General features: G+C 49.0%; 1 protein-coding gene across 4 annotated transcripts in view; it reads right to left on the bottom strand.

Moving 5' to 3' along the window:
- The window catches only part of pps (protein partner of snf), a 141,336-nt gene that overhangs the window by 73,638 nt on the left and 42,735 nt on the right, over window positions 1–24,963 (bottom strand). For 3 of the 4 annotated variants that reach the window (XM_065440522.1, XM_065440525.1, XM_065440526.1), the window contains exons 6-9: window positions 24,537–24,943; window positions 7,591–8,032; window positions 4,995–5,414; window positions 2,993–3,119 (exon numbers count right to left, since the gene is read on the bottom strand). In XM_065440522.1, coding sequence (XP_065296594.1) covers window positions 2,993–3,119; window positions 4,995–5,414; window positions 7,591–8,032; window positions 24,537–24,943 — 1,396 coding nt within the window. The remainder of the gene's footprint in view (window positions 1–2,992; window positions 3,120–4,994; window positions 5,415–7,590; window positions 8,033–24,536; window positions 24,944–24,963) is intronic. The other variant, XM_065440524.2, reaches the window with a different exon arrangement.

Here is a 24,963-nt window from a genome sequence, read left to right as displayed (position 1 = left end):
ACGAAGCATAACATTCTGTTCGTGAGAAGCCCTCCCTTATTTTTAGATTGGTGTTCCACAACATATTGAAAAATGTGGCTCTAGTAAGTGCCAGAAGTATGAACCCTTGTGGCCGGAACATTTTAGTAATGCAGTAGATACACGTGCTGTCTCATGGACAGGACTCGGCCAAGACGAGCGAAACCTGCATGTATCTGCTACAGACACAAACACACACAAGGAACATAAATAGAAGTGTCAGTAGCATTGGGCACAGCTGTGCCAACGTTCATAGGCCACATTAATACTTTTGCTTTCTCTTTGCCCGAACCATGGCCCGCCCATGTTTGTTGCATTTGGTTCTGATGATGATGATGATATATGTGTGCGTTTGTTTCTTTTTTTTTTTCAGTGTAAGGGCGAGGGATGGCCAAAAAGCGTCAAGAAATGTTATGTAGTAGTCAATGGTGAGGTCGATAACAGAAAGGGGAGATGTAACGTGGCTGTATAGAGGCCTAAAAATATTTGCTGTTAAGTGCACGAAATATATCTGTATTGAAATTATGACAGTGACTAGTGATGGACGCTAGGACCACATAAGATATGTTACAAAGGGATTATCTACTAAAATGTGTCAATGCCAGCAACACTATTCATTTAGTTCCTCAGTGCCGTTTCAGCAAGAGATGAGCAGATGTGTCCGCAACTTCAACCAACTGGCAGCCTATCAATGCAGGTGCTAGGCTCAATACATTCACTGTGACAAGTTGCTTATTCCAGAAATATATTTACAAAGAACTTAATAAAAGAAAAAATTGGGAGGGTGAGTGGGTGGCAGAAAACAGAACGTTTTCCGTTTCTGTGTTCTGCAATCATGAACACAATGCTGGAAGGCCGACGGTTGCCAGTAGTCATTTTCTCACTCGTCTTATGGATTTTTAAAGGAATGTTAATGATGTTCAACTACTCTGACTGCTTGAATGAAGTAGCAATAAAGAAAAGCGCGGACAGGAAAGGCCGCATGCCATCTCAATGCTGTAAAACATGCAATGCTCATCCTACATGCCCCAAAGTGCTGTCATGCAACAATCGTCATGGCAAATGAGCATGGCTAACACTGCCTAGGCCCATATGCATATCACCATACTTCAAGTGCCGAAAAAAAAAAAAAAAAAGAGTGGGGGTGCTCAAAATTGAGTAAATACGGTAGCAGCAGAAGTAGCAAGTAAAAGAAAGAGAACAAGCATAATGAGTGAACAGAAAATACGCAACACAGGCAGTGCTTGAAAGCCATGCAACAGTTGAAACAGGACAACTGTGAGACACTTACGTCAGTCTACACGGCAAGACCGCAGCCTTTATTTTTGCACGTTATTGTGACGAGCTGTTGGCAGAACTGAATTTCAGAGCTTTGCTCATGGGTACCTACGTCCTTACCTTGCTTTCCCACGTAGATTATTAGGCAAGAATGTGCACTGCTACCTTTTGGGATTACTGCTGACAGTTGTAACTAGGCACTATTCCTCACAAGGCATTTGGTGTTTAAGAAAAATCAAAATACTGGGCATGTTGACACTGTGTTGTGAAAAAGCACTGTTCCTGCATGAATATATTGACTTCCTTTTTTTCTCCGAGAACTGTCAGCCAGAAAAAATTTTTTAAATCATGCTCCAAATACAGTGCAAGATTCTCCTTCACACGCCAATTCTTGAGCATCCTATGCAGCAAACTTAGGACCTAGATCGCTACACTCTTGGGCAAAACCAATGCATCAATGGAAGGAAATTTATGCTGAAGCTCTGCTCATGCAACTTAGCATGGCCTGAACTGTGCATGGGCATTGTTGGGGAAACAGGCAGCTGGTGCACACAAACTGAGTTTCCAATCGTAAGGATCCTTGACAAGGGGTAATGGGCACATGGTAGTGCAAAGGTGACCTCAAATACAGAAACAGGGTTGACAAACTATCACAAACAAAAAGATGGCTCCCTACCACAAAGCCACTACAGCTGTGCTTGCACGATGTAAGACTGCCGATTTATTCCACATTCCACAGACGAACACGACGTGGCTTAGTGCCCCCTAATTGTGCGGCGCACAAAGACACCATCGGTAAGCTGGTAGCTCGCGCAAACCTTGTATGCAACCATCTAATGAAAATCAGCTAAACTCGTCTGAAAACAGAATTCAAGGCTTTGAAAATGGCATTTTGATATTCAAGGCCTTCAAAGACCACTACAAGCTCTGCAACAAGTGTGATATATGGATTTTGAAGTGATGAAATGACATGTGCCCATGGCCTCGGTCTGTACCGGCAGCTGCACTGGCAGATATTCAGCCTGGATCAAATCTTCTTGTAGTGCCAGGTCTTCTCCTGGACCTGGCCACATCCGTGGCAGCACGTTTTAGCACGGAGGGATGGACAACCCATTACTACGATACACTCTCTCCCACAAGCTATGAAGAGACATGAAGAGACTGCCCATCACATTGCATTAAAAGGACCTTAACCAAACCCATTGATGTGGCTGCATAACACTTCATTCGTACATGTTGTAGTACCTTTACCAATTTCCTGGGTCATAAAGATTCCTGTACTTGCTTTAGTGGGAGCATAACCATTATATTCATGCAGACACAGTGACCCATTCAAGAAAACAGGTGTGGGGGCACTGCTCCAACGTGATGGAAAACCATCCTGGGATAGCACCAGGTACTGCAGCACATATCGGCCATGCACGTAACACCAGCTCTCAGCAAATTCAGAACACACATTTTCCAAAGTCAAGATTTATCTGCCGTGGCTGAATGGCCACCAGGATTTTCTTGCAGCACAGTGAATCTGTGATACAAATGACGCTGCCATCGCATTTTTGGTGCACGTTTGGGGAAAGAAAAGGTACCTCCCGCAACCACGTAACTGATGTGGACTCGTGCTCCCCTGCAAACTGAAAAGGCAACTGCAGCCCCGAATGAGAATGCGCTACAACGAGTCAAGATGCCAAGCACGCACTTGTCGTTGTGCGGCTTGCGGCAGATGCACCACAGCCGCTCTGGGTCATCTTCCGAAGACCAGTCCGAGTCGTGCACCTCCTCCGAGCTGTCCTCCACGTCTTCGTCATCCACCCGACGACCCATCTCTGCAAAGAGGGCAAGTTGCCAAGGTGACAGACATGTGCACAGAATAACAGTTGCATGCAACAATCTTATTTTGCCAGCAATACGTGAAACATGCCCCCAGTGACATTCTTCTACTTAACTCCCTAAGAGATCTTGACGACCTCAGCTCGTCACGAGCAACACTCACTTGCAGGCTTATGACAAAAGGCCACCTTACAACATAATGGCAATAACCATCATACAATCATTGCTTTTGTTGACTTGTCATTTCCACACTATCTGCAGACATATTTCTATGTTCTAACCATGTCATAAAGCATATACACAACATACAAATGGAGCCATTATGGTAGTTAAAAAAAAAAACGTTTACACGAGCCCCAGAGGGGCCCTGAAACGCCTCTTTAACACAGTAAGAAAACCTGCTGTAATCAGGGAATTTACGATCCCTTCACAATGTCATTACCGCAAGCAGCGAAGCCCACCAACAGCTATTGGATGATTATGTGATTGAGAGAACATTCTCAGTAATAATATTATTGCTAATTTTGAGTTAAATAAATGAAGAATATGTACGTATGCAATCTCAAAAGGACAGAAAAATCCATTTCATCTTTGCACTGCTGCTCTACACAGGACAGCTGCACGTAGCTGCATCTTCAGCACGTGGCCTCCGAGATAGCAGTGGCGTGCTGTGACAAGCCCTCTCGCTGTTGAGACACTCAAATTTTTGGCGGGGATTTGCCCCCTTGGCTCCTCCGCTGTGTGCTTCCACTAGTGCGCTTCCACTAGCACACAGCACACAAAGTCGGATGGGCAAACGAGAGCAATTGCTTTTTTTTTCCTTGCTAAATTTTTACTGCAGAATTGTGGAAAAATTATTTTGGCATGTTCTATGGTCTCATCAATTTGAGCCCATTAATACCTCCACAACTAGGATAGAGCACTGGAAATTGATGCGTGCCATATTTGGCACAGTATGAATTTGAGCGAGAAAATGGCCAATGCGCTGTCATCTGTTCAGTGGCCCGCAAGACAAAGGCAAACAATGCGCCGTCTCCGAGATTATGCAGCACAACTTCACCATGCAGCCTCAATTCAAAACAGAAAGTGCAGACTGCCTGACCTCTCACAAGAAGTGCCTACCCAACAAGAAACCAGGAAGGTTGCTTCCCAATATACCCAATCCCAGATTCAAGCCAAAAGAGCGCAGGCACCAGTTGCTGCAATGCCACCCCAAAAAGTCCGTTCTGAATAAGTCGGCCATTGGCCAGAATTACATTAGAAGTTGCAAAGGTGTAAGCGGCCATCTTGCACGAAAAGTCATGAGTAAGATGGAGGAAGTGCAACGTTCATTTATGCCTGAATGCAGAAAGCACTTGTTTTGCACTAACAAGCACACAGTCAGTGAGGCTTTGTTTTTTGCCCATGGCAGCAAGATCGCTCGGCCATTTTCATCTTCAATATTACAGTCTTCACAAATCTGAAAATTTTAGTATCTGTTCTTGTTCATTAAATTTATAATGAAAGGTGGAAAAATAATTTTTAAAAATAACTTTTTCATAATTCATGCAATTAAGGATTAAAGCGCCACCTAGTGTTGCTCTGGAAGAGCTTCCGCCAAAACTGATTTTTCAGTTTGCTCTGCGGTGGCTGCCACGTGCTCACACAAGCGCTTGCACATTTCAGAATCAGCATTTGTTTTGAGTTACGGCCATAAGGGAAAGTGACCTCGTTTCTTATCATTCAAGGCACTGCAGCAAGAAGCATGTGACCCCGGAGCATTTCCCGAATAAATATGACTCTCGGCGTTGTCCAAGGAGTAATGGCGGCCAAGTGCTTGGCATTAGCAATGCTCCCCTTTGCACACAGAGAAAAGAGCGGCCCCAACCCACCTCGCTTGCGCATCATGGCTCGCTTAAACTTTTCCTTGCTCTGCCTCTTTGGCCGTTCTGCCACAACCACGGCAGGCGGGGTGGCAGTCACTGGTGCTGTTACTGCTGCAACTGGTGTAGTGGGCGGCTCGGGCCGCATCTTCTTTGGCTGCTTGTGAGGCTCCGCCTTCTTTGCCGACCCCGGCGTCTTCCCCTGGGGTGTCTTGGGGCTCGCCTTGGCAATCTTGGGCGTCTTTGGCGAAGGTGCCGCAGGCTGTCCGGCATGCTTCACTTTAGCGGGACTCGGTGGTGGCGGTGCCGACTTGACGGCTACGGCCAGCGCCGGTTTCTTATGGTCCGGTTGGCCCGGGTGGCCCTGTTTTGCGGCAGCCGGCTTTGTAGGTGTTGGCTTCTTTGGCATTGACTTGGCTTCTGCAGGTCCTGAAACAGATGAATTCGTCAAGGGGCATAACAATATGAAACAGGGTAAAAGGTAAAGTAAAAGTTATGTAAAGTCAAACCTCGCTACTACAAACACCAGATTAACATACTTTTCCGATTAACAACCTTTTTAGAAATCCCCTGCGGACTGAGCATAGTTTCAATGTAAAATTATTTCAGTACTGAGAACTTCAGAATGCCAAACTTTTCACAATAATGATAGTTATTCAGTTTATGTGTCATGTTAATGCCTCAGTACTACGAGCGAACATTAAAAAATCTGGGTATTCTTAGATTTCCGTATATTCTTTATGGCAGCTGGAACCGTAGGCGAGGAGACAAGGTGCAGAAAGTGGACGCTGCAGCGCCACGAGTTTGGAAAACCTGAGACAGAGCCGGAGGAAAAAACACCGGTAGGCTTTTTAAAAAATAATTTATTTGTTGTGGAGGTGAGGATGCATCACGTTTTGTGAGCGCATGCTCCGCCCAGACAAGTGTCGTCTTGCCACGGAGGCGAGCATCTTCCTTCTTTTGTCCTTCTTTCTGTCGCGCTTCTTTCTGTGGATGTACCAGTTACGTGGGCGGAGATACGCAACCTCTGTGCTCGCGGGCATGTGGCACGATTGTACTTTCCTGACGGTGTTGTTTGCACATGCTTGCACTTTGGAATAGTTATGGTGTCCGCCTTGAGCTAGACAGTTGCAGTGTAAACGGCAATAAATGTTTAAAAAAAAAGGGGGGGGGGGGGGGGGGGAGAAGAAGACATATTACGCTTTATAGGCGGCATGGAGCTTCCTTTTTCAGTTGTTTCCTTGGTGCCAGCATCTCTCTTGCGCATGCCACTCTATATACTGTACAGCGGTGGTGCGCGGCAGCGGAATCTATGAATAATAGCAACAGCACGAGCCTAGAACTGACAACGATGTTTTTGTGGATAGCTCATACGGTGACAACTGATGAACTATAGTGGGTTGATGGGTAAAATGGTTAATTTTGGGGCTTTCTCTATAACGACCTTTCAGTATAACAAACAATTTGGTGTGGTTCCCTGAATTTTATTATATCGAGATTTCACTAGATCCCATTAATTGCAGGACCTGGTGCAGGTGAATCTTTGGTGAACTGGCAACATGACACAGCTCAAGATAATAGACATAGAGCAGTCTTTCCAACCATCTTGTGCAATTGATTTTAGCAATGAATGTGTCCTGCAAACATCCTCAGCTACAGAGGTGAACCTTACAAAGGCTTGCAAAGAAACAAGAAAAAAAAAAAAACCTTTTTGGAGCAGAAGACATCATGGCAGGAGCAACTTCTGCAATTCCAAAGCTCAAACAGAGAGAATCTAAGCAATATCCAATTTCAGAGTGCATATGATTCGAATTCTTTCACTTTCATGCCCATGAAAAGCACAAGCCATTGGGAGCAGCGACAGAGAAAATGTGGGACAAAAGAACATGAATGGAGAAGTGATGGTGCTACTGTTACATGAAAACACATTAGGGCACCAAATACTCAGCGGTAGCAACAATGATAAGCATGATCACAACAGTTGAACTGAATGCAATTGCTTCTGCACAATCAGTATTTACAGGCATCTTCACTTAAATGAGCAGATTTGGTTCCCATTATACAATCAAGCGCCTTTATAATGAAGTGGGCAGGACTTACAGAATCCTTAGCTACACAGGCCACTTCGTTGTAAAAATCAAACACCCTACTGCCCCGCAGGCCCAACAACAGAAAACATTTGTTTAACATGAATTGTAGTCGGACAGTGAAATAGGCCCCTAATTTATGGCTAGGCTTCCGTGCCTTTTTCATGTGTGTGTGCGTGTGTGTGCGTGTGCGCGCGCGAAAACCGTGGGCTGATTATGAAGATAGTGCAGAAAGGGTCCAGAGCAATGGCACTTGAAAACACCAGAGAGGGGGGGGGGGGGCTGCTAGGGCCACGGAGCCCCCCTGTAGTCGGCGCCTGTGACACCGGATTGCAGTTATCGGAAGCTTTGTGAAGACTAACCCCCTGCTATTGAAGACAACTTAGCCAGGAACGCTGGAAGTTGTTTCCAACAATGTATCCCTGTTTCCTATGTCTCTCCACTCTGCAGTTCCCCACTTTCCTCCCAGAAATCACAAACGAGAGGACTGCCGAGAAGAGAAAGGCTGCAGTTCTCACCATGCTTGGCAGCAGTCGTAGGCTTGTGCTGAGACACGATTGCCCCCGCAGGTTGTGCTGCGGGTGCATTCGTCACTGGAGTGGCTGGCACAGCTGCAACAGGTGTCGGCACGGTGGTCGGCAAGAGACTGTGCTCCACCCCGCCAGCGAGGCGTGCCACGTGTGCCTCCACCGAGTCGTACACCGACTCGTTACTGAGGAAAGCAGGCTTGGGTGTCGTCGGAGTCGTTGCCACGGGTGCCGTGGCTCCGGCTGTTGTCACTGGTGCAGCAGCGGATGGCGCAGGTACGGCCGCTGCTTGTGGCTCGTGCTCCTTATGCAGTACGTCTGGCTGGCTGAAGAGTGCGGGCTCATCGGTGAAGCTCTCGCGCCGGGGCCTCTTCTTGGGCTCGGGCGCGGTCCGCACCACCTTGACCACCTTGCCAAATGGCGACACTGGCTGCTGGGGAAGAACGGGGGCACAGTTTAATGCTGCATGTGCAGCGTTGGCCAATCAAATGTAAACAGAACCACAGCCTTTTCACACTGTACTGGCAGTGGTGATTTCACTACAACAAGGCCCACTGTGCTAGCAGTGAAGTCTGCACAGGAGCTAAGTGCTGTGAACGGCACCTCTATGAGAATCTAAGCAAATCTAACTAGCTCAGCGAGGGAAGAAAGACTTGATTCATTCAGTGGGAGAAACAAAAGCATGAAAACAGCATGGTGGTCCCGCATATTTTTGCTTTGTCAGGGGCACAGACAGGGACAGGTGTGCCACCGTTGTTGTTGTTGCATCGGGCTTTTTGGTGCAAAAGTGATTAAGGCTATCTTGTGCCAAACACAAAGTGTCGGTTTACACCTAATTCAGAGGTCATTAAAGGTGTTTAAACATTCCCAGCGAAGCATTAGGGCAAAGGGGTCTTAATATTTATGTAGTATTTGTGTAGATTTTAGAAATCTGATAAAATCTTTTAGTTGTACCCCAATTAGCAGGGCAGGGTGAAATGTCTAGCTTTTTCCATATAACAATGAAAAATCTGTTTTTGTTCCTGCTCTCGTATCGGACAAAAGATCAGAAAACGATTTACACTTAAAATTTCTCCACAGTTCTCACAAGTTGGTTGTTGTTCTTTACGTAGAAGGAAGCTGTGGGCCAGGTGTGTATGGGCAATCCAAAGTCGGCACAAAACTACTTCTATGAAGTGTTCTTGGTGTCTGCAAGATTTCCATTCATGAAGCGTTGGTTTTATAACATGGAGCTTGTTATTTATATTTCCAAACCACCTTATTTGCCATTGCTTATTCAGCGCTCAAAATTCCGCCATGCAGTCGGTTGACGGCATCTCTAAGTGTTCGATGGGATTATTTCTTGCCTTAGCTGCACACTTATCTGGCTTTTCATTTCCGCTTATCCTGACATGGCTTGCAACCCAGCAGACAATTTCATTATTGCTCACTTCTGCAATAGTTTTCAGTAAGTCTCCTAAAATTGGTAACCTGTACTTTTTGGATGCTAAAGATTGAGGTGTGCACAAAGAGTCGCTGTAGATAACTATTTTATGGCCGTAATTTTCTATTGCTTTGTTGACTGCTACGTACAAGGCGAAAATTTCAGCAGTGAAGATTAAAGCGCGATTTGGTAAATGTACCCTTTTTTCTCGCCCTACTCTAATAACTCCGCAGCCTACGTCTTCGTGTGTTTTGTATCTACCTGTGTAAAACTCTGGGAAGCCCCAGTATTTTTCTTGCACAGTGTAAAACTCTCGGATAAAGTGCTCCCGGAGCATTTCACTTTTCTTGAAGTTTGTTAATGTGAAATCACGGATAGCGTGAAGGTTATTCAATGGAAGCAATGCTTGGGGTCTTTTAAAGACATACAAATACTCGTGTGGGTTACTTAATTTATGACATATTTCTTCAAGTCCGAGGCAAAGCAGCTTTAAAGTAGACGGTCTGTTGGTGTGAAGGTTCCTTGCTTGGCATTGCGAACTATGTTAAAACAGCGGTGTGAAGGTAATGTGCAAATTTTCAGCGCATGTGTTCCCAAAAGCAAACAATGTTGTTTAGAGATGGTTCGTTAGTTTCTACATACTGGAGATGTTCTATATGCTTCCGTGGCAAGTTGGAGAGCAAGGTTATGTACGGGATCTAGTCTTCGAAGATATGATGGCTTTGCTGATCTGTACACAACTGAACCATAGTCAAGAATGCTGCAAACTAATGATATGTATAAGTATATAAGTGTAGGATGTATGTTCTGCTTGAGCCCCAGCTTTTTTAGAGATATGATCTTTAGTATGTTGAGTGCCTTATTTGCTTTTGCTTTAAATGAATTTATATGTGGGATGAAACTTAGTGACTTATCAAAAACTAAACCTAGAAATTTGTGTTCCTTTCTTACTGGTAGATTACAGTCTAACCCACTTATAACGATACCGGTTTTAACAATGAGAAGCTACTTCACCGTCAACTTTTGTATGTTTTCCCATGGTGAAATAACCTGCTTACTACAATGCCCCGATGCTGCATTATCGGTTATAACGAAGTCTGGCTGCTGGGTGTCCGAGCCAAAAGGCAGTGAAATGCGAAATCCTTGAAAAGAAAAAAAGAAAGCAAGAAATTCGAGCCACTGCACGATAGGCCGCTGCTCCAACAGCCACAGCATGCTCATTTTTCAGCCATCTCAGCGTGGTTCTCTTCCGTTGCCCTTCCACCCCTCCGAACACGAATGGGCTGCGCCCATAGCTTTACGCCGCCCCGCCCTATGAAACACAAATGGGCCGCGTCAGCTGTGCTGCTCGCAGTTTACTTGTATGTTGCTCAGTTGCTCGCAGGTCAGCGCAGTTCCGCAAACAGCTTAATCGCTCCCTTTCGTCTTTGTTGGTTGCGTTGAAATCGTTCCTGGTTACTCGGTCTCTCAGCCTCGTTTGACTTGCCGCCGAAATGGAAGATGGCTGAATCGCCCGCTGATCATTGGCAATGCATGACGCTGTCGGTGAAAAGAAAGCGCACAGCTATAGACTTGGAAACTAAGTGCTCCTAACCGATGATGCGATTGTTGCAAACGTGCTTGCATCAGATAGTGACGGCGACGACCACAGCGATGACGTGCTAGGGCAGGCTGCCTCAACGTTGTCCCCACAGGAGGCCCGGCAGATGATTCAGACCCTCCTGGGCTTCGTTTTCGCGAGGAACCTTCCGCTGCACTACGTCGAGCAACTGGATGCATTGAAGGATGTCGACAAGCTTCGAGTAAAGCATGCAAGGCTGACGGACATACCGCATTTACTCGATTCTAACGCGGCCTCGACTGTAATGCACACCCATTTACAGCGACAAGGAAATAAATAAATAAAAAAGGGCGAGTACAATACAGTGCACCTCGTGCTTTCATATAGAAATACCATTTTCTCTCATTTGGAAAAAACAAATTTATTCCCAATACATTAAAGTTGTGATGAATAAAAATGCAAATGGAAGCGGTGCACCTTGCCGCCAAGATTTTCACTGTGCCGGTACAAGTCATGTGGTGCAATAGATATTACTCGTCGTTGCTATCAGATAACTTTTTATCGTTATTAACAGACCAAAGCATTTCGTCCTCGATGCTGTCGATGGCAGTCGAAACCCTGCACTTTTTAAAGGCTTTGTTGACCATAGCAAACGGGATTGTGCACCACGCATCTTTCACCCGCAACGGGTGAAAGATGCATGGTGATGCAGCGCTGCAAGTCGGGTCGGATGCTGAGGGTGTGTTCGATTCGCCTGCACCACTGTGAACCAGTTCACGGCGGTTCACGAGAAGTTCAGAAACTGTGCAGCTCGATTCCGGAGGTGCAGGCCCAGCGAAACACTCGAAACAAATGCAAAGGTGCAGACGCGGTGTAGACGTTATGCTACGTCAGACTAATGTGCACGGAGTGTGTAAGTTTGAGAGGTCCTGAACTACAGGTATGATCGGTTTCTGGGGCGTAAATACACACTACAGTTGCGTAGACACATCACACGTGTGTAAGCGGGCTTCTTACGGGGCTCGCGCCCGTGTGCTGCGTCGTCTGCTGCGTCGCTGCTTCGCACCTGTATGCCTGCACCAAGTCTGCACCGACAGTGAAGCGGGTGCAGCAAAATCATGAACCAGCCCTGCACCTTTCCTGCACCTTTTGAAACGAACGTCGTGGTTCTGCGGGCGTGATTGCTGCACCGCTGAAACGAATGGCAGGGTGCAGCACCTCGTGAACTGGTTCAAGTGGTGCAGGTGAATCGAACGTACCCTGAGTTGTATCGTGCGTCTCCTGCTTAAAGCATTTGCTGCGGCTTCAGATAAGTGTTGAAGCATTTGTAATTAATGTTACCTAGACCTGGTGCTGTTTGCTTGTACATACAGAGCATGCTCCACAGTTCGTTTATATTAAATAGGCTGTTACAGTCTTCCTTCATGCCTCCTTTTGTAGGTAACTTCAGTTTAATATAGGAAATTGGCATTATAGTTCGATGACCTTGACACTTGGGCAAAATGTTCTCCTAAAATGTACGCTTGATCTTGGAGGGTCGTATGAATACTAGGAAGGGTTAGCAGAGGGATGGTATAGGCTATGTAATCACCATTCATTTTCCGCAGACCCTCCCAAATTTTTTTGGTTGGTGTCGAAGTGTTTATAGAACACACAAAGTTGTCCCAAGTTGTTTTTTTCCTGCTTTTCTATGGCTGTAACGTCCTTGAGCTTACGTTTGCTTGAAGTTTACTAGGTCCGTGTACATCAGGTACCTCCTGAAAGTGCCCCAAGGTTTGTTTTGCTTCTTTTTCGTTGTATGGCATTCGTCTGCCCACTGTTAGATACGGGAGACCTTTTCCTGAGCCTCCTTCGAGTTCATCAGACCACATCGAATCGCGCCACAGCTAATTAAGGAGCGCAGAAGCACGTATACCACATTCCTGAGGCGCGGCACGTGCAAACGAGTTGGCGTCCCCCACCTCGTGTGCCGCAGGTGGAGCTATTCACTGCTTGACTCTTCCCGAAAGTGAAGCGAGAGCCTGGCACTGTTCCAGGTAAAGTGGGTCCCGAAGCAAGGCGGCTGTAATGCACCGTGAAACCCTGGCAGCGTCGCCCCCTTCCGCCAATTTGTGATGGCGCTTGCAAGTCAGCAAGACCGCAGAGAGAAGTAAGCACTCGGACAATTTGGGACCAAGGAGCGACCCTCTCCGCCTGGTGTGACACAGTCGCACGAGCACCTACCATTGGCCGAAAATGACGTCACCTGAGCGGGCTCGCGGATTGGCCGAACGTGATGTGTCTTCGAGACACCAAAGGGCTTAAAAGCCAGAGACCGAGAGCATTCCTAGAGCATTCCTTGATTCATCTCTTTCGAGCTTCTTGCCATGGGCCGCAGCGTCCGAGTTGCTGCCGTCCCGTAATGACTCTATGACTGTTAATGTCTTGGTCTTCTCACTGTAAATAATGTAAATAAACCTCCAGTTTTTCATCCCTACGTCCTCCTCAACTCTTACACCACCAACGGTTTTATATTTTCTCATGCTAACCTTAATGTTTGGGGTATTGACGTAGATGCCGCTTGAAGAAGACAGCAAATCTTTCCTTAATTTCCTCTACGTTAAGACTTTCGTCGTATTGTTTTTCTAATGCAGCATGTGTCATATATAATGTCCAGTTTGCTAGACGTAGCTTCCACTGCAGAAGGTGCTGGAGTTGGTTGTGCAAGATGTATAAAGCATGGCGGATGATCACTTTCGTATGGACTGTCATGTACTTCTCAAGCTAGGTGGACGTAAAGATCTGGAGAACACAGAGCTAAATCAAGCCAACTAACTTTTCCCGTGCTTGGTGCGCAGTACGTTGGGTTGTTTGTATTGAGAATGCAGACGTTATTTGTTAGAATAAAATTTTCTATAGTTTGCCCTCTAGTCTGTTGGCGCGGTAAAATCGCCTACCTATATAAAACGTTCCGGAAGTTGTTCCAACAAGTTTTTCCAGGTCTTTAACAGATACCCGTGTATAAGAAGGGACGTACAGGAGGCTGAGTTTAAGGTTTTAAATGACACTGCACTAACTGCAACTGCTTTGAAAGACGTGGTTAGCTGGATTTCTTGTACTGTAGTACAGCAATGCATAATAAGTGCAACGTCACCCCAAAGACGACCAGTGGTGTCAGGGTCTCTGAAAACAACCTTGCATTGTTTCAGAAGGTTCGTGTTTTTGGAGCCCAAATTTATCTCCTGAAGGCATAGGGCTAAAGGAGAGAACCGATTTAAACCTCTTACGTTGCCTAAGTTATGTGTTAGTCCTTAACAGCTCCCAACAGTTCCAGTGCACAATAAAAGCCTTTTTTTTTTCAGGCAACCTTACTTTGTGCTAGCAACCTCACTGTTGCTTTTTGTTAAGCTGAGACGTTGAGTAGGTGACGGAAGATGTACATTTCGCTTTTGCATAGCTTGAAAGAAGGAACTGGAAGACATATTTAGTCACGTGCTTTTCACAGGGGCAGTGACTCGCTGGTGAGCTGCTTTTCCTCTACGAGTGGGCAAAGCAGGATGTTTCGAGGCAGACGTCCCCGGTGTACTGGGTGTTGTGTCCATTGCTTCAATAGAAACCAAGGATGCTGAAGGCACTCGTTCACGCTGGTTGCCTGAAGGCGCCGCATTCTTTGGTGGCACAGTATACATAGGGAAGCGCACCACAGGGACAGGAGAGGCCGCAACAGATTCTGCAACACAACCGCTTGGGGCACCTTCATTGGCTTTGGAGGCCTTGCTTCGAAAGCGATGGCCTTTTGAGCAGCCAGTGGCTGCTCATGGGGGACCAGAGGCAAGGCCAGATCAGCGAAGCTGTACTGGCAGCCTGTAGACACCAGACACCACTCTACCCGGTCTTTCAGAGACCTATCATTTTTCTTTGGGACTACGAATGCCATACCTCATGTATGGACCGAAGGTTCCAGATACGTTGGCCGAGGTTCACCCTCATGTTCTCAGCAGGGTCCCGGAGCCTCCAGCCTGACAGTCAGGCGAGAGCCCGTCAGCTGGGGCTTGGCCAAGATCCCGACCGCCACCGTATGCGGTTTCCAACCCTTCACCTTACAACCTGTAGCCACAGTATGAATTACAGCATCGGTAAGGGGGCTTGAGGTCTGTGGTGGTGCCAAGCACCAACACCCTGATTGCCTAAGGTGCCCCTGCAGGGTGCCGTCTTTGGCTGACACTTATGCGCATGTGTGAGTTGAGAGAGAGAAATCTGGGGACTGCGCCTGGGTATTATGGCGGAGGAAATGCTTTGCTCCATTTGTCCCTGCACTCGCGGACAACTTCCTGTGGCTACGAAGGGAAAGCTACGGGGGTGGAGCTTCTGCACATGTGTTGCCGCATCAAGTAGTCCGCCGGCATTTGACAGTGCTTTTGGTTGCTCGGGACAGCCTATGAATCGACGTAGCTTCCACATGCGATGGTTTCACGTTTGCCCAGATGCGGAAGGGAACATTTACATTCAGTGGTGTGTGTTTTTTTTAACTGTTGCTAACAAGCTGTTTATGTTTTCTCTACACCAGGGGGGGGGGGAGGGGGAGGGTGTATTCTGTAAGAGACCACGTAGTGGACGGTCTATTTCGGCGGCTGTTGATTAGATGCAGCTGTACGGGAGAGGAGGAGACGAGCGGGCAAAATGGACAGTCCACTAGGTGGACTCTTACAGAATACAGTCGCCGACTGATTTTTCGGACTCCGAAAATTCGGGCACTTTGCAACCTCTTGTCTGCTTTTTCGGAGACTCCTTGAGCCAACTCGATCGAGAGCACCGTGCACAGACTCTGACCGGTGCATGGTTCGACTCGCCGAACGCCATTTTTGTTTTGAACGGAGCCTCCTTGCTGCCCCACGAAGTGGCGCTACTGCAAATCCCCGCTCATCATCATCGCTTTTGCCTGGTTCGTGGCTATAGCAGTTCTGGTCTCAGCTTAGTAAGCCATGTCAAGACAATCCAGCAGCTGATTTGTTTCTTTCTTCAAGCACGACGCTGCGAGTAGGCCACGTTTTTCATTTGTGCAACTGGTATCGGCGTGATGGCGTGGTGATGTTTGTTTTGTGTACTGTGTCGAGGTTGCGGTGATGCAACGCGGCACACGGAAATATAGCGTCAAGTGTCTAATGGTGCCGACAGTGCCCGTGCAGACTGCACTAGGGAATGCCGGCAAGCGGGTGCCAGCAGGCCTAAGATTTGATGCCTTCCGATGTGCTCCGATGCGCCGATGTGCTCCGATGACGCCTTCCGATGTTGTCGAAGGCCTAGACGACGTATTGAACTACATGGACGACATTCTGGTGTACGGCAAGAACAAAGTGGAACATGACAACCGCCTTCGTAACGTGCTCGACCGACTGGAACAAACAGGAGTAACCCTTAACAAGAAAAAATATTGTTTCGCTGTTGAGCAAGTAGCATTTCTGGGCATGATCTTTGACGCCAATGGTGTGCGCCCAGATCCTGAGAAGATCAGAGCAATCAAGGAGTTGCCTCGACCCCAAAACGTCGCTGAGGTTCGTTCCTTATTAGGCATGATGAACCACCTTGCAAGGTTTCTTCCTGATGCTGCGTCTATATCTGCGCCTTTACGCAGCCTCCTCAACAAAGACGGCGACTGGTGTTGGGGAAGTCAACAAGAGGAAGCTTTTGAGAAGATCAAGACTACTCTCAGCTCTAACAGATGCCTGGCAAGGTACAACCCCATGTACTCGACAATCGTTTCGGCGGACGCGTCTTCACAAGGACTTGGCGCTGTACTACTCCAGGATCAGCCATCTGGCGAAAGACGTCCAGTAGCATATGCCTCCAGATCACTCACAAAAACAGAGCAGAGGTATTCACAAATCGAGAAGGAAGCAGTGGCTTTGACCTGGGCAGCAGAACGCTTCGACGAATTTCTGAGAGGCCTCACGTTTTTATTTGAGACAGACCACAAGCCCCTCCTTCCGCTACTGGGTCGCGATCCTTTCGATTCTCTTCCACCAAGAATCCAAAGGTTCAGAATGTGTCTTATGCGGTACTCGTTCACGCTCACACACGTCCCGGGTAAAACCATCGCTACAGCGGACACTCTTTCTCGAGCCAGAGGGATGAACACGGGACTGTCTATCGGGGAATTGTCTGAAGCTGACGTCTCGGCTCACGTGGATGGAGTCGTTCGATATGAGCTCTCAGATGACATGCTCGACTGCATACGCTCAGAACAGGCAACGGATCCCGAGTGCGCATCGTTGCTTGAAGCTTGCATGCAAGATTGGCCCACAAAGGATCGGCTACTGCAAGTTCTCAAACCATTCTGGGCGCATCGTGGCAACATCACGGTTTGCAAGTAGTTGCTTCTAAAGGACGCCAGACTAGTAATCGCAAGATCTATGCGGAAAGAAATGCTTCAGAGAATCCACGAAGGGCATCAAGGTATTGCCCGCTGCCGCGCAAACGCCAAGGAATCAGTCTGGTGGCCGAGAATTAGCCAGGAAATTGCAACAACCGTAGCCAACTGCCAAATTTGTGCTGCAGAGCACACCCAATTTTCCGAACCGATGATCCCATCTGAAACAACGGAGCTTCCATGGGAGAAAATCGGAATGGATTTGCTTGAGATGAAAGGAGCTGTCTATCTTGTTGTTGTTGACTACCATTCCAGGTATGCTGAGCTGGCCCTACTGGATCAAGGAACATCGTCACAGGTGGTCATTCAGCACCTGAAAAGCATTTTCGCCAGGCATGGGATACCGAAAACGGTAATATCAGATAACGGACCACAGTTCGTCTCATTTGCTTTCATTGATTTTGCAAGAAAATACGGCTTCAAGCATGTCACAACGAGCCCTCGTTACCCACAAGCTAATGGGGAAGCTGAGCGCATGGTAGGGACTCTCAAAAGACTACTGAAGAAAGCGCCAGACCCATACATTGCCTTGCTGAATCGCCTTGCTCCAGGCGTTGAGTTGGACTTCTAGATTTGTCGCGCGCCCACCGGCATGTCTTGTGGATAGCAACTCGGCTAGCAGGCATTGATATATGAAAGGTGCAATAAATGCCCTTGTGATTGTTTGCGCTGCTGTGTTGTCGTTCCTTTGTCCCAAGAGCATGGGTGTGAGAACTCCACATCTGGCGCCCAACGTCGACCTCTTGGGGCATCGGACGATAGATTTAACAGTTTTGCTTCGTTCGAGACCTTTGTTTGAACCGAAGCATAGGGCTAGCGCGGATTTTGATCGCTAGCATTGGCGGTGCGCTTTCTTGAGCGAGGTGACGGTGGCTGTAGTGTGTTTGAACATGTCAACATGCTAAGCCTTTTCACAAGTGTTTTTTTTAATGGCATTCGTCGGTACGAGAGCCACGTGGTCTGCATCCTGGGAGAGCGAGGCTTAGCGCCTGGGGAGCATTGCCAAGCCTGAAGCGAGTGAGTACGGAAGCCTCGTGGGTGGTCCGAATTTCTTACGTAAATAGCTTCTTCTATTCCTTTCACTCGGATGAAGTCGCGGCTCTGGGAGCCGGGTGGCCGCAGGCCACGGGTGCCGCTACGGGCTGACTGGTATTGCGGCCTGTCACCGGGCGCTCCGACACCATCTGGGATGGTGGGCGCCGTCAACTCGGATGCTGTGTGCACCGAGCGAAGTAGGACCACCTCACAGAGCTGACGTATCCTCGCGGCTGCCTGTTTTGCGCCCATTTTGGGTGTTGTTTTTGGATGCCAGTTGTTGTCAGGGTAGCGACGCATTAGGCCTAGGGCTTTACGGAGCTGCCTGTCGCACGTGGAGGGACACAACCTGGTGGACCGTGGCGTTGAGGTGTTGCACTTTGCTTCCCTCATTCTAGTTAGCCTCGCACGAATCAAAATTACTCGTTCGACTCAAGGAAGCGAGCTTCGTTGACGTGAACTTAGCATCTGAGTAGCCGCACTATCTTTTGCTAGCCCAGTTAACCATTGTACCACGTGGGCGATGCGCATGCAGAATTCCTCTCCTTTGCACTCTTGTAGGGTTTGCCGAGTATGTTGAGTGTATGCAGCGTCATTGGAGTCACCCCTGGTTTGCCGTCACCTGCACATCGTCTGCGCTGCTGCCCCGGACTACGATCGAAATGGTGCTGTGGCGAGTTCGGCGCAGCGACTTCGCCGGCCGTCCGTATCGAGCTCGCAACCCTCGGCCGCGGAGAAAAGAGCCGGCGGTCACTGACTGCTACTGCGGCTCTCGCCAGCAGAGTGTGAGCGACGCTTGCTCGTGCGGACTACTGCGTGGCCGTTTCCGGAGTCCTGGCCTGGAATCGTGCCGTCGAGTCTGCAGAGATGCTGCTTGACCAGTGGACGCCAGCGGTGTACGCCAAGGACAATGTCTGCTCGCATGTTATGGACAGCGTGTGGACATTTCCTCAGAGCGGCCACTGTTGCATGTACTACCTCCTTCACGGAGCACGCATTGATGTTGGACCGTGTGACATGTTTCGCCAGAATATGTAGTGATTTAAGGTTGGGGGGATGTGGGGATGCTGTAGGGGTTGGAGGACCGGACTTCGAGATGGAAACCCAAAACTTGGGAGGGTTTATTCTACCTTATGTACAAGGAGGACGTGAGCGTCAAGTAACAGGCGTACTGTCATTACGGGCCAGCAGCAACTCGGACGCTGCGGCCCGCGGCAAGAAGTTCGAGAGAGGTGAAACAGGGAATCAGGGCATATCCCAGAACGCTCAGGTCTCTCTGGAAGGCTTCTTATAAGCCCTTCGAGCACTGCAAGTCACGTCATGTTTGACCAATGGGAGAGTCCACTCCGATGACGCCACTTGCAGCCAATGGTAGGCGCCCGTGTCGCGTGGCACACCTGTCGGGGCTCTCTGCGGTCTTGCCACGCAGACTGGCAATCCACTTGTAGGCTGGAGAAGGAGCGGGGGGGCGCTCGTGCACCTGCTTCATTGTCGGATGCCCACCTGCTAACCCCGGCGGCGCACAAACTTGTTGGCACGTAAACTTGTTGCCTCAAACTTGTTTGCTCGGCCGCTTCTCTGGAATGCGCTTTCCTGCTTTTGCATTCCTCAATTAGCTGTGCTGCAATCCGATGTGGTCTGGGGAACTCGAAGTAATCGCAGGAACCAGCTCCATATCTAACAGCTCGTCCTCGCCCCGGTTGTTCTGAATGGCCGGTGAACTCAATTCGCTGGCCATGAGGAACGCTGAAAGGAGCTGCAGGGTACTGGGGTCGAGCCTCGTTTGACAACCCTCGGGATCCTGGGCCCTGGAGAACAAACGTCAAACAAACAAAACAGCACAGCGCTGCACCACGCGTAAGCGCAGGCTCTTCACCCCTGACTCGCCAGACTATTACTGAGTCAAAATCAACCCTGATCTTTTATTTCCCCAATTTCGACAAAACAGTTCCAACCACCCTTCCAAACAGCTATCCATTTCTCCTCGATTGCCGACAAGACCAGAGTACTATTGTTGTTGCAAAACAAAAGGGTCGTTGACGATGCAAACAACAAATGAAAACAGCCGAACATAACTTAAGTGGCCTAACCACACGAACAGCATGTTTCCAATCTATCGCAGTGGCGTACTTATCGCACGTAATGGTGCCACTGAACAATCTGGTCAACCTCACAAGTACGTAATCACAAGCGCACTAGCCTTGTGGTCACTAAACAAAACGCGTACTTGCATTGTAGGCAAACTTTTCACTTACGCTTACTCACGTTTCTTTCCTGAAAGTCCTACAGGACACGTGACATAAACGAACAATTAAACTTGCGGGACTTACACACTCCGCAGAACCCTTAAAATAATGCGTCTTCTACTAACTCTTTCCACGCACGCTCACTAAAGAAGTCAGAATACGGCTGCCTTCCACACACACTAGCAACCCAGTCATAAAGTCTGCTTCCTTCCGTCCACACAGGACACGCGCTAATGGAACTAAGAACGCTTCTCCGTGCAAATCATGCACTCACTGAAAATCTACGCGCTTAACCTTACAAAATTCAAAAACGCTTAAAAAGAAAGAAGGTTAAATAACACACACGCGCGTTACGATAGGGCTCTCAACGATAACCTTGACCTTTAGGTTACTCACACACACACAAAAAACCTATCTACTTATTAATGAGCATCTCGCGAGACTACATGTTTACATAAAACGCATCTTTCAAATCTCGGAGCTTTCTCAAACCAAAACATAAACAAAGCTCATACCTTACACGTTGAAAGAAACGCTAGTCTCAAATCGCGAAATTTTCCGATGCTCAAAAATAAAAAACACTTCATTTCTACGGAAGCGCTCCTGGCCTCCCTTTGCAAACGCTTACGTCTGACTCATACTTTGAGTCTAACCCGGGGTGGACGTGGTCTGAAAGCTACTCTGGCTGCCGAGAGACAACAAAAGGGCTGATTCACTATCAGCTCCCCCAAGACGTTACGGTCTACTGCCAATTTGCGTCCCCGCGCCCCGCTTTCAACACGAACTCGATTGACCGCGTCGCCACTCCCCACCTGGTCTCGTCCTGCCACCTTGCGTTTCTTCGAACTGCACGCTGAGCTATGAGAAGAACTACGGAACGACGAGGAGCTTAGCAGCCTCGTGCCCTTTGTCCGCGTCCGTGCAGAACATTCTTCGCGGTCCCCCTTTGACCGGTGGCTCGACCATTCTGGATGCGTCAACATCGTCCTTGACGACCGCACCTTTTTCCTCGCGCCCTGCCCATTTGGGTTTCTCGCCATCTTTGGCGGCGCCTCATTAGTTACCGACTTTCGGTTTTTACTGCTCTTCTTTTTACGGCGCTTTCTCTTCGCACTCGCTTTCATGTCGCCTTCTCGTGCCTCGTGCTGGCCGGTACACATTTCGTCGGCCCGGATCGGTCTCTTACCCGCACAGTCTGAGTGATTTACATTTAAATCTACTCTCTCTCTGCCTCGACTGGCGGACAGCTCAACCGACTCTGGCACAATGCAGCAGGCTTTACTCGAGTAAGACAACTCGCACTCTCGCGAACTGCCCTCTGCTACATTGCCCAGCGCACGCTGTGCCTCGGCACACAGCCCGTCGGTATCGATCGCTGTCTCACGCGCACAGTCCGAATGATTAATAACTGAATCATCCCTCTCTAGGCTACCTAGACTGGCGGAGAGCCGCACCGATCCCTGAACAATGCAGTTGTTCTCTCGTGAGCTACGGAGCTCGCCACCCCGAGAACTATTCTCAACTGCATCGTCCAGCTCGCACTTCACTTCTGCACGCAGATCTGGCCTGACATGGGTGCTCGCGTCCGGCGCGTCAACCGTACCCTTTTCCTCGCTAGCAACCTCGCTAACATTACTAGCGACGCACACGCTCGGTAACTGTGCCAATTTGTTCGCAGCTGGCCTAGCTGTCTCTACAGTCATCTGTTGGCACAGCACCTCGTCGCTCTCACTCTGGCCTTTAACGGCCTCTATTGCCACTAAGGCATCGTTAGCAGCTAGCCTTTTCCCTTCACTTATGAATCGGCAGCCAATCTCACAGGCACTACTCTTTTTGTCGGCTTCTGGCGAAAATCCGCTCGATGCTGCCTCATTCTTTCGCTCTGTACTACCTACAGAATTCTCAGACAGCCGTTGTCTCTGTGCCAATAACTGATCACAATACTGTATCTCTTTGATCAGTGCTGCCTTCTCTCTCTCATACTTTTCCTCTCGCTCAAGCTTACGTTGATTCTCACGTTCGCGTGCCTTCTCACGTTCGTGACGCTGACACCTAAGAGTAAGTTCTTGAAGCTCCTGCTTCCGTTCATTCTCGCGTTCTTCACGCTGACGCTCACTCCTAAGCTCACGACGCTCTCGCAAACGTACACGACGCACACGCTCCCGTGGCTCCTGTATCACTTCCCAAGCAAGCTCAATGCTTTTGTCATCATTGCCACTATCATTAATCGCCTTTATGATAGCTGGCGTTTCCATCCGTTCGTCCGCCTCAACTCCCAAATCGTCGCACACCAACAACAAGTCTAACCTCGTCAACCTTCTAAGATCCATGGCAGCTGCCCCGACAGGTGGTTAAAACTGTTTTCCTTAATTAATTTGTGCAAACACACAATGCAACAAATTCCCGATTCCCAGAACTATCAAAATTGAACACACAACCTTTGAGTCTGGCGAATCATAAGGAAAAAAACCACGCGCTCACTTACGGTTGCAGCACTCTGCCATCCGGTTCATTTGTCCGCTGTTCCCGGTTCCTTCCGGACTCCCTGGGTCGAAGGCTCGCTCCTTCTTCGATACTCCCAGTCTCTTCGGACCTCTTTCGACGAAGGCTCTCTCTTCTTCGCTCTTCCCGGTTCTTTACGATCTCTCTCGACGAAGGTTGATTCGTAGCGCTGCCACCAGCTGATGCATTTGGAGGCGATCCTACCGCTGCCAACCAGATGTAGGGGTTGGGGGACGGACTTCGCGGATGAAAGCCCAAACTTGGGAGGGATTTATTTTACATTCTATACAGGGAGGTGAGAGTCATGTAACAGTTGTACACTCATTACGGGCCGGCAGCAACTCGGACGCTGCGGCCCGCGGCAAGAAGTTCGAGAGAGGTGAAACAGGGAATCAGGGCATATCCCAGAACGCTCAGGTCTCTCTGGAAGGCTTCTTATAAGCCCTTCGAGCACTGCAAGTCACGTCATGTTTGACCAATGGGAGAGTCCACTCCGATGACGCCACTTGCAGCCAATGGTAGGCGCCCGTGTCGCGTGGCACACCTGTCGGGGCTCTCTGCGGTCTTGCCACGCAGACTGGCAATCCACTTGTAGGCTGGAGAAGGAGCGGGGGGGCGCTCGTGCACCTGCTTCATTGTCGGATGCCCACCTGCTAACCCCGGCGGCGCACAAACTTGTTGGCACGTAAACTTGTTGCCTCAAACTTGTTTGCTCGGCCGCTTCTCTGGAATGCGCTTTCCTGCTTTTGCATTCCTCAATTAGCTGTGCTGCAATCCGATGTGGTCTGGGGAACTCGAAGTAATCGCAGGAACCAGCTCCATATCTAACAATGCGCGACACTCGCGCTTCCCCTGATATGTTTTTACCGCATAGCTCCCTTTTCCTGCAATCTGGCTTCGTCGCGTGGCCTGCGTGATGCCCCAGCAGTCGGACTGGTTGAGGCGCAGTACGAGAGATGGCGCGAGTGTTGTGCTGCTAACGCTGCCTCCAGCGAAAGGGAGAAAGCTATTGCTCTTTCCCGGCGGATCGGCGAACAGCGCGGCCGTCCCGCACGCGCACCGATCCATGCTTCTGCGAGACTGTCTCGCGTGGCCTCCTTCGAACATGCCACCGTTCACGTGACCGTACGTGCGAACGACCAGGCGTTGAGATCCAGCATGGGGCGAACATATTCGCTCGTTATCCAGTCGCGGTGAGTCAAACTTCTAGATTTGTTGCGCGCCCACCGGCGTGTTTTGTGGATAGCAACTCGGCTAGCAGGCATTGATCTATGAAAGGTGCAATAAATGCCCTTGTGATTGTTTGCACTGCTGTGTTGTCGTTCCTTTGTCCCAAGAGCATGGGTGTGAGAACTCCACAACGTACCCTGAAAGTTTCATCTGGATATCTTAAAAAATAAAAAAAGTTTGGTTTCCAGGGTAGCCTCCCCCATAAAAAGAGTGGCTTAGCCCGGCTGCCGCCTGCACAGCTGTACTATCTAGCTCATTGTAGCTCTACCATGCTGTGGCCGGGAACCCCACCTGTAAGAAATGATTCTGGTCTTCCTCGCAATGCTCGCTCTAAGCCAATTGCAGTTTCTTGGCCGCTTCCTTTTCTGCACACTTGTGGAGGTTCACTCGTTTTTGTTGTTATCCCACGTGTTGTCTTTGTTTTTGTGAGTCTGCAAGTTTGACCGCAGAAAAAAAAAAAAAAAAGAAACTAAGGTGGCCTAGTCTCCCTCCGTGATGTGCGCTCCTCTCTGCATGCAGTGAGAAAGGGCTCACCTCAGGCAGATGCTTTCGCTTCTTGGCCTCTCCATCGTCACTCTTGCGCCTGGCCGGTGGGTGGTGCTCTTCCTTGGTTGGGGTGGTCGGAGGCTCCTCCACTCGAGATGGCACCTTCTTTGGGGTGGGACCGTCCCGGCGACCCTTCGATCCCGCCCCACTTTTGCGGGGTGCAGAGCCTTTCTTTGGCTTGGCCACATCAGCGTGCTCGAGATCCTCACGGGGCCGCTTCTTGCGTGCCCGGGTCGGGCTGGCACCGGGTGGGGTGCCGTACTCTGGAACGTCCTCTGTTGAAGAGGTGGATTCGCTGTTGCGAACCTTGCCTTTCCTTGCCAAGTGCGGCTGCACGGTTGTTGCTACGGGAGATGCTTTCTCCTTGGGAGTGGTGGGCAAAGTCAGCGGAGGCTCTGGAAACAGCATATTAGAG

The sequence above is a fragment of the Dermacentor albipictus genome, chromosome 3 (genome assembly GCF_038994185.2).
Source record: "Dermacentor albipictus isolate Rhodes 1998 colony chromosome 3, USDA_Dalb.pri_finalv2, whole genome shotgun sequence".
Classification (NCBI taxonomy): Eukaryota; Metazoa; Arthropoda; class Arachnida; order Ixodida; family Ixodidae; genus Dermacentor; species Dermacentor albipictus.
The sequence above is the reverse complement of the archived record's forward strand: the minus strand, read 5'-3'. Positions and strand labels throughout refer to the sequence as shown.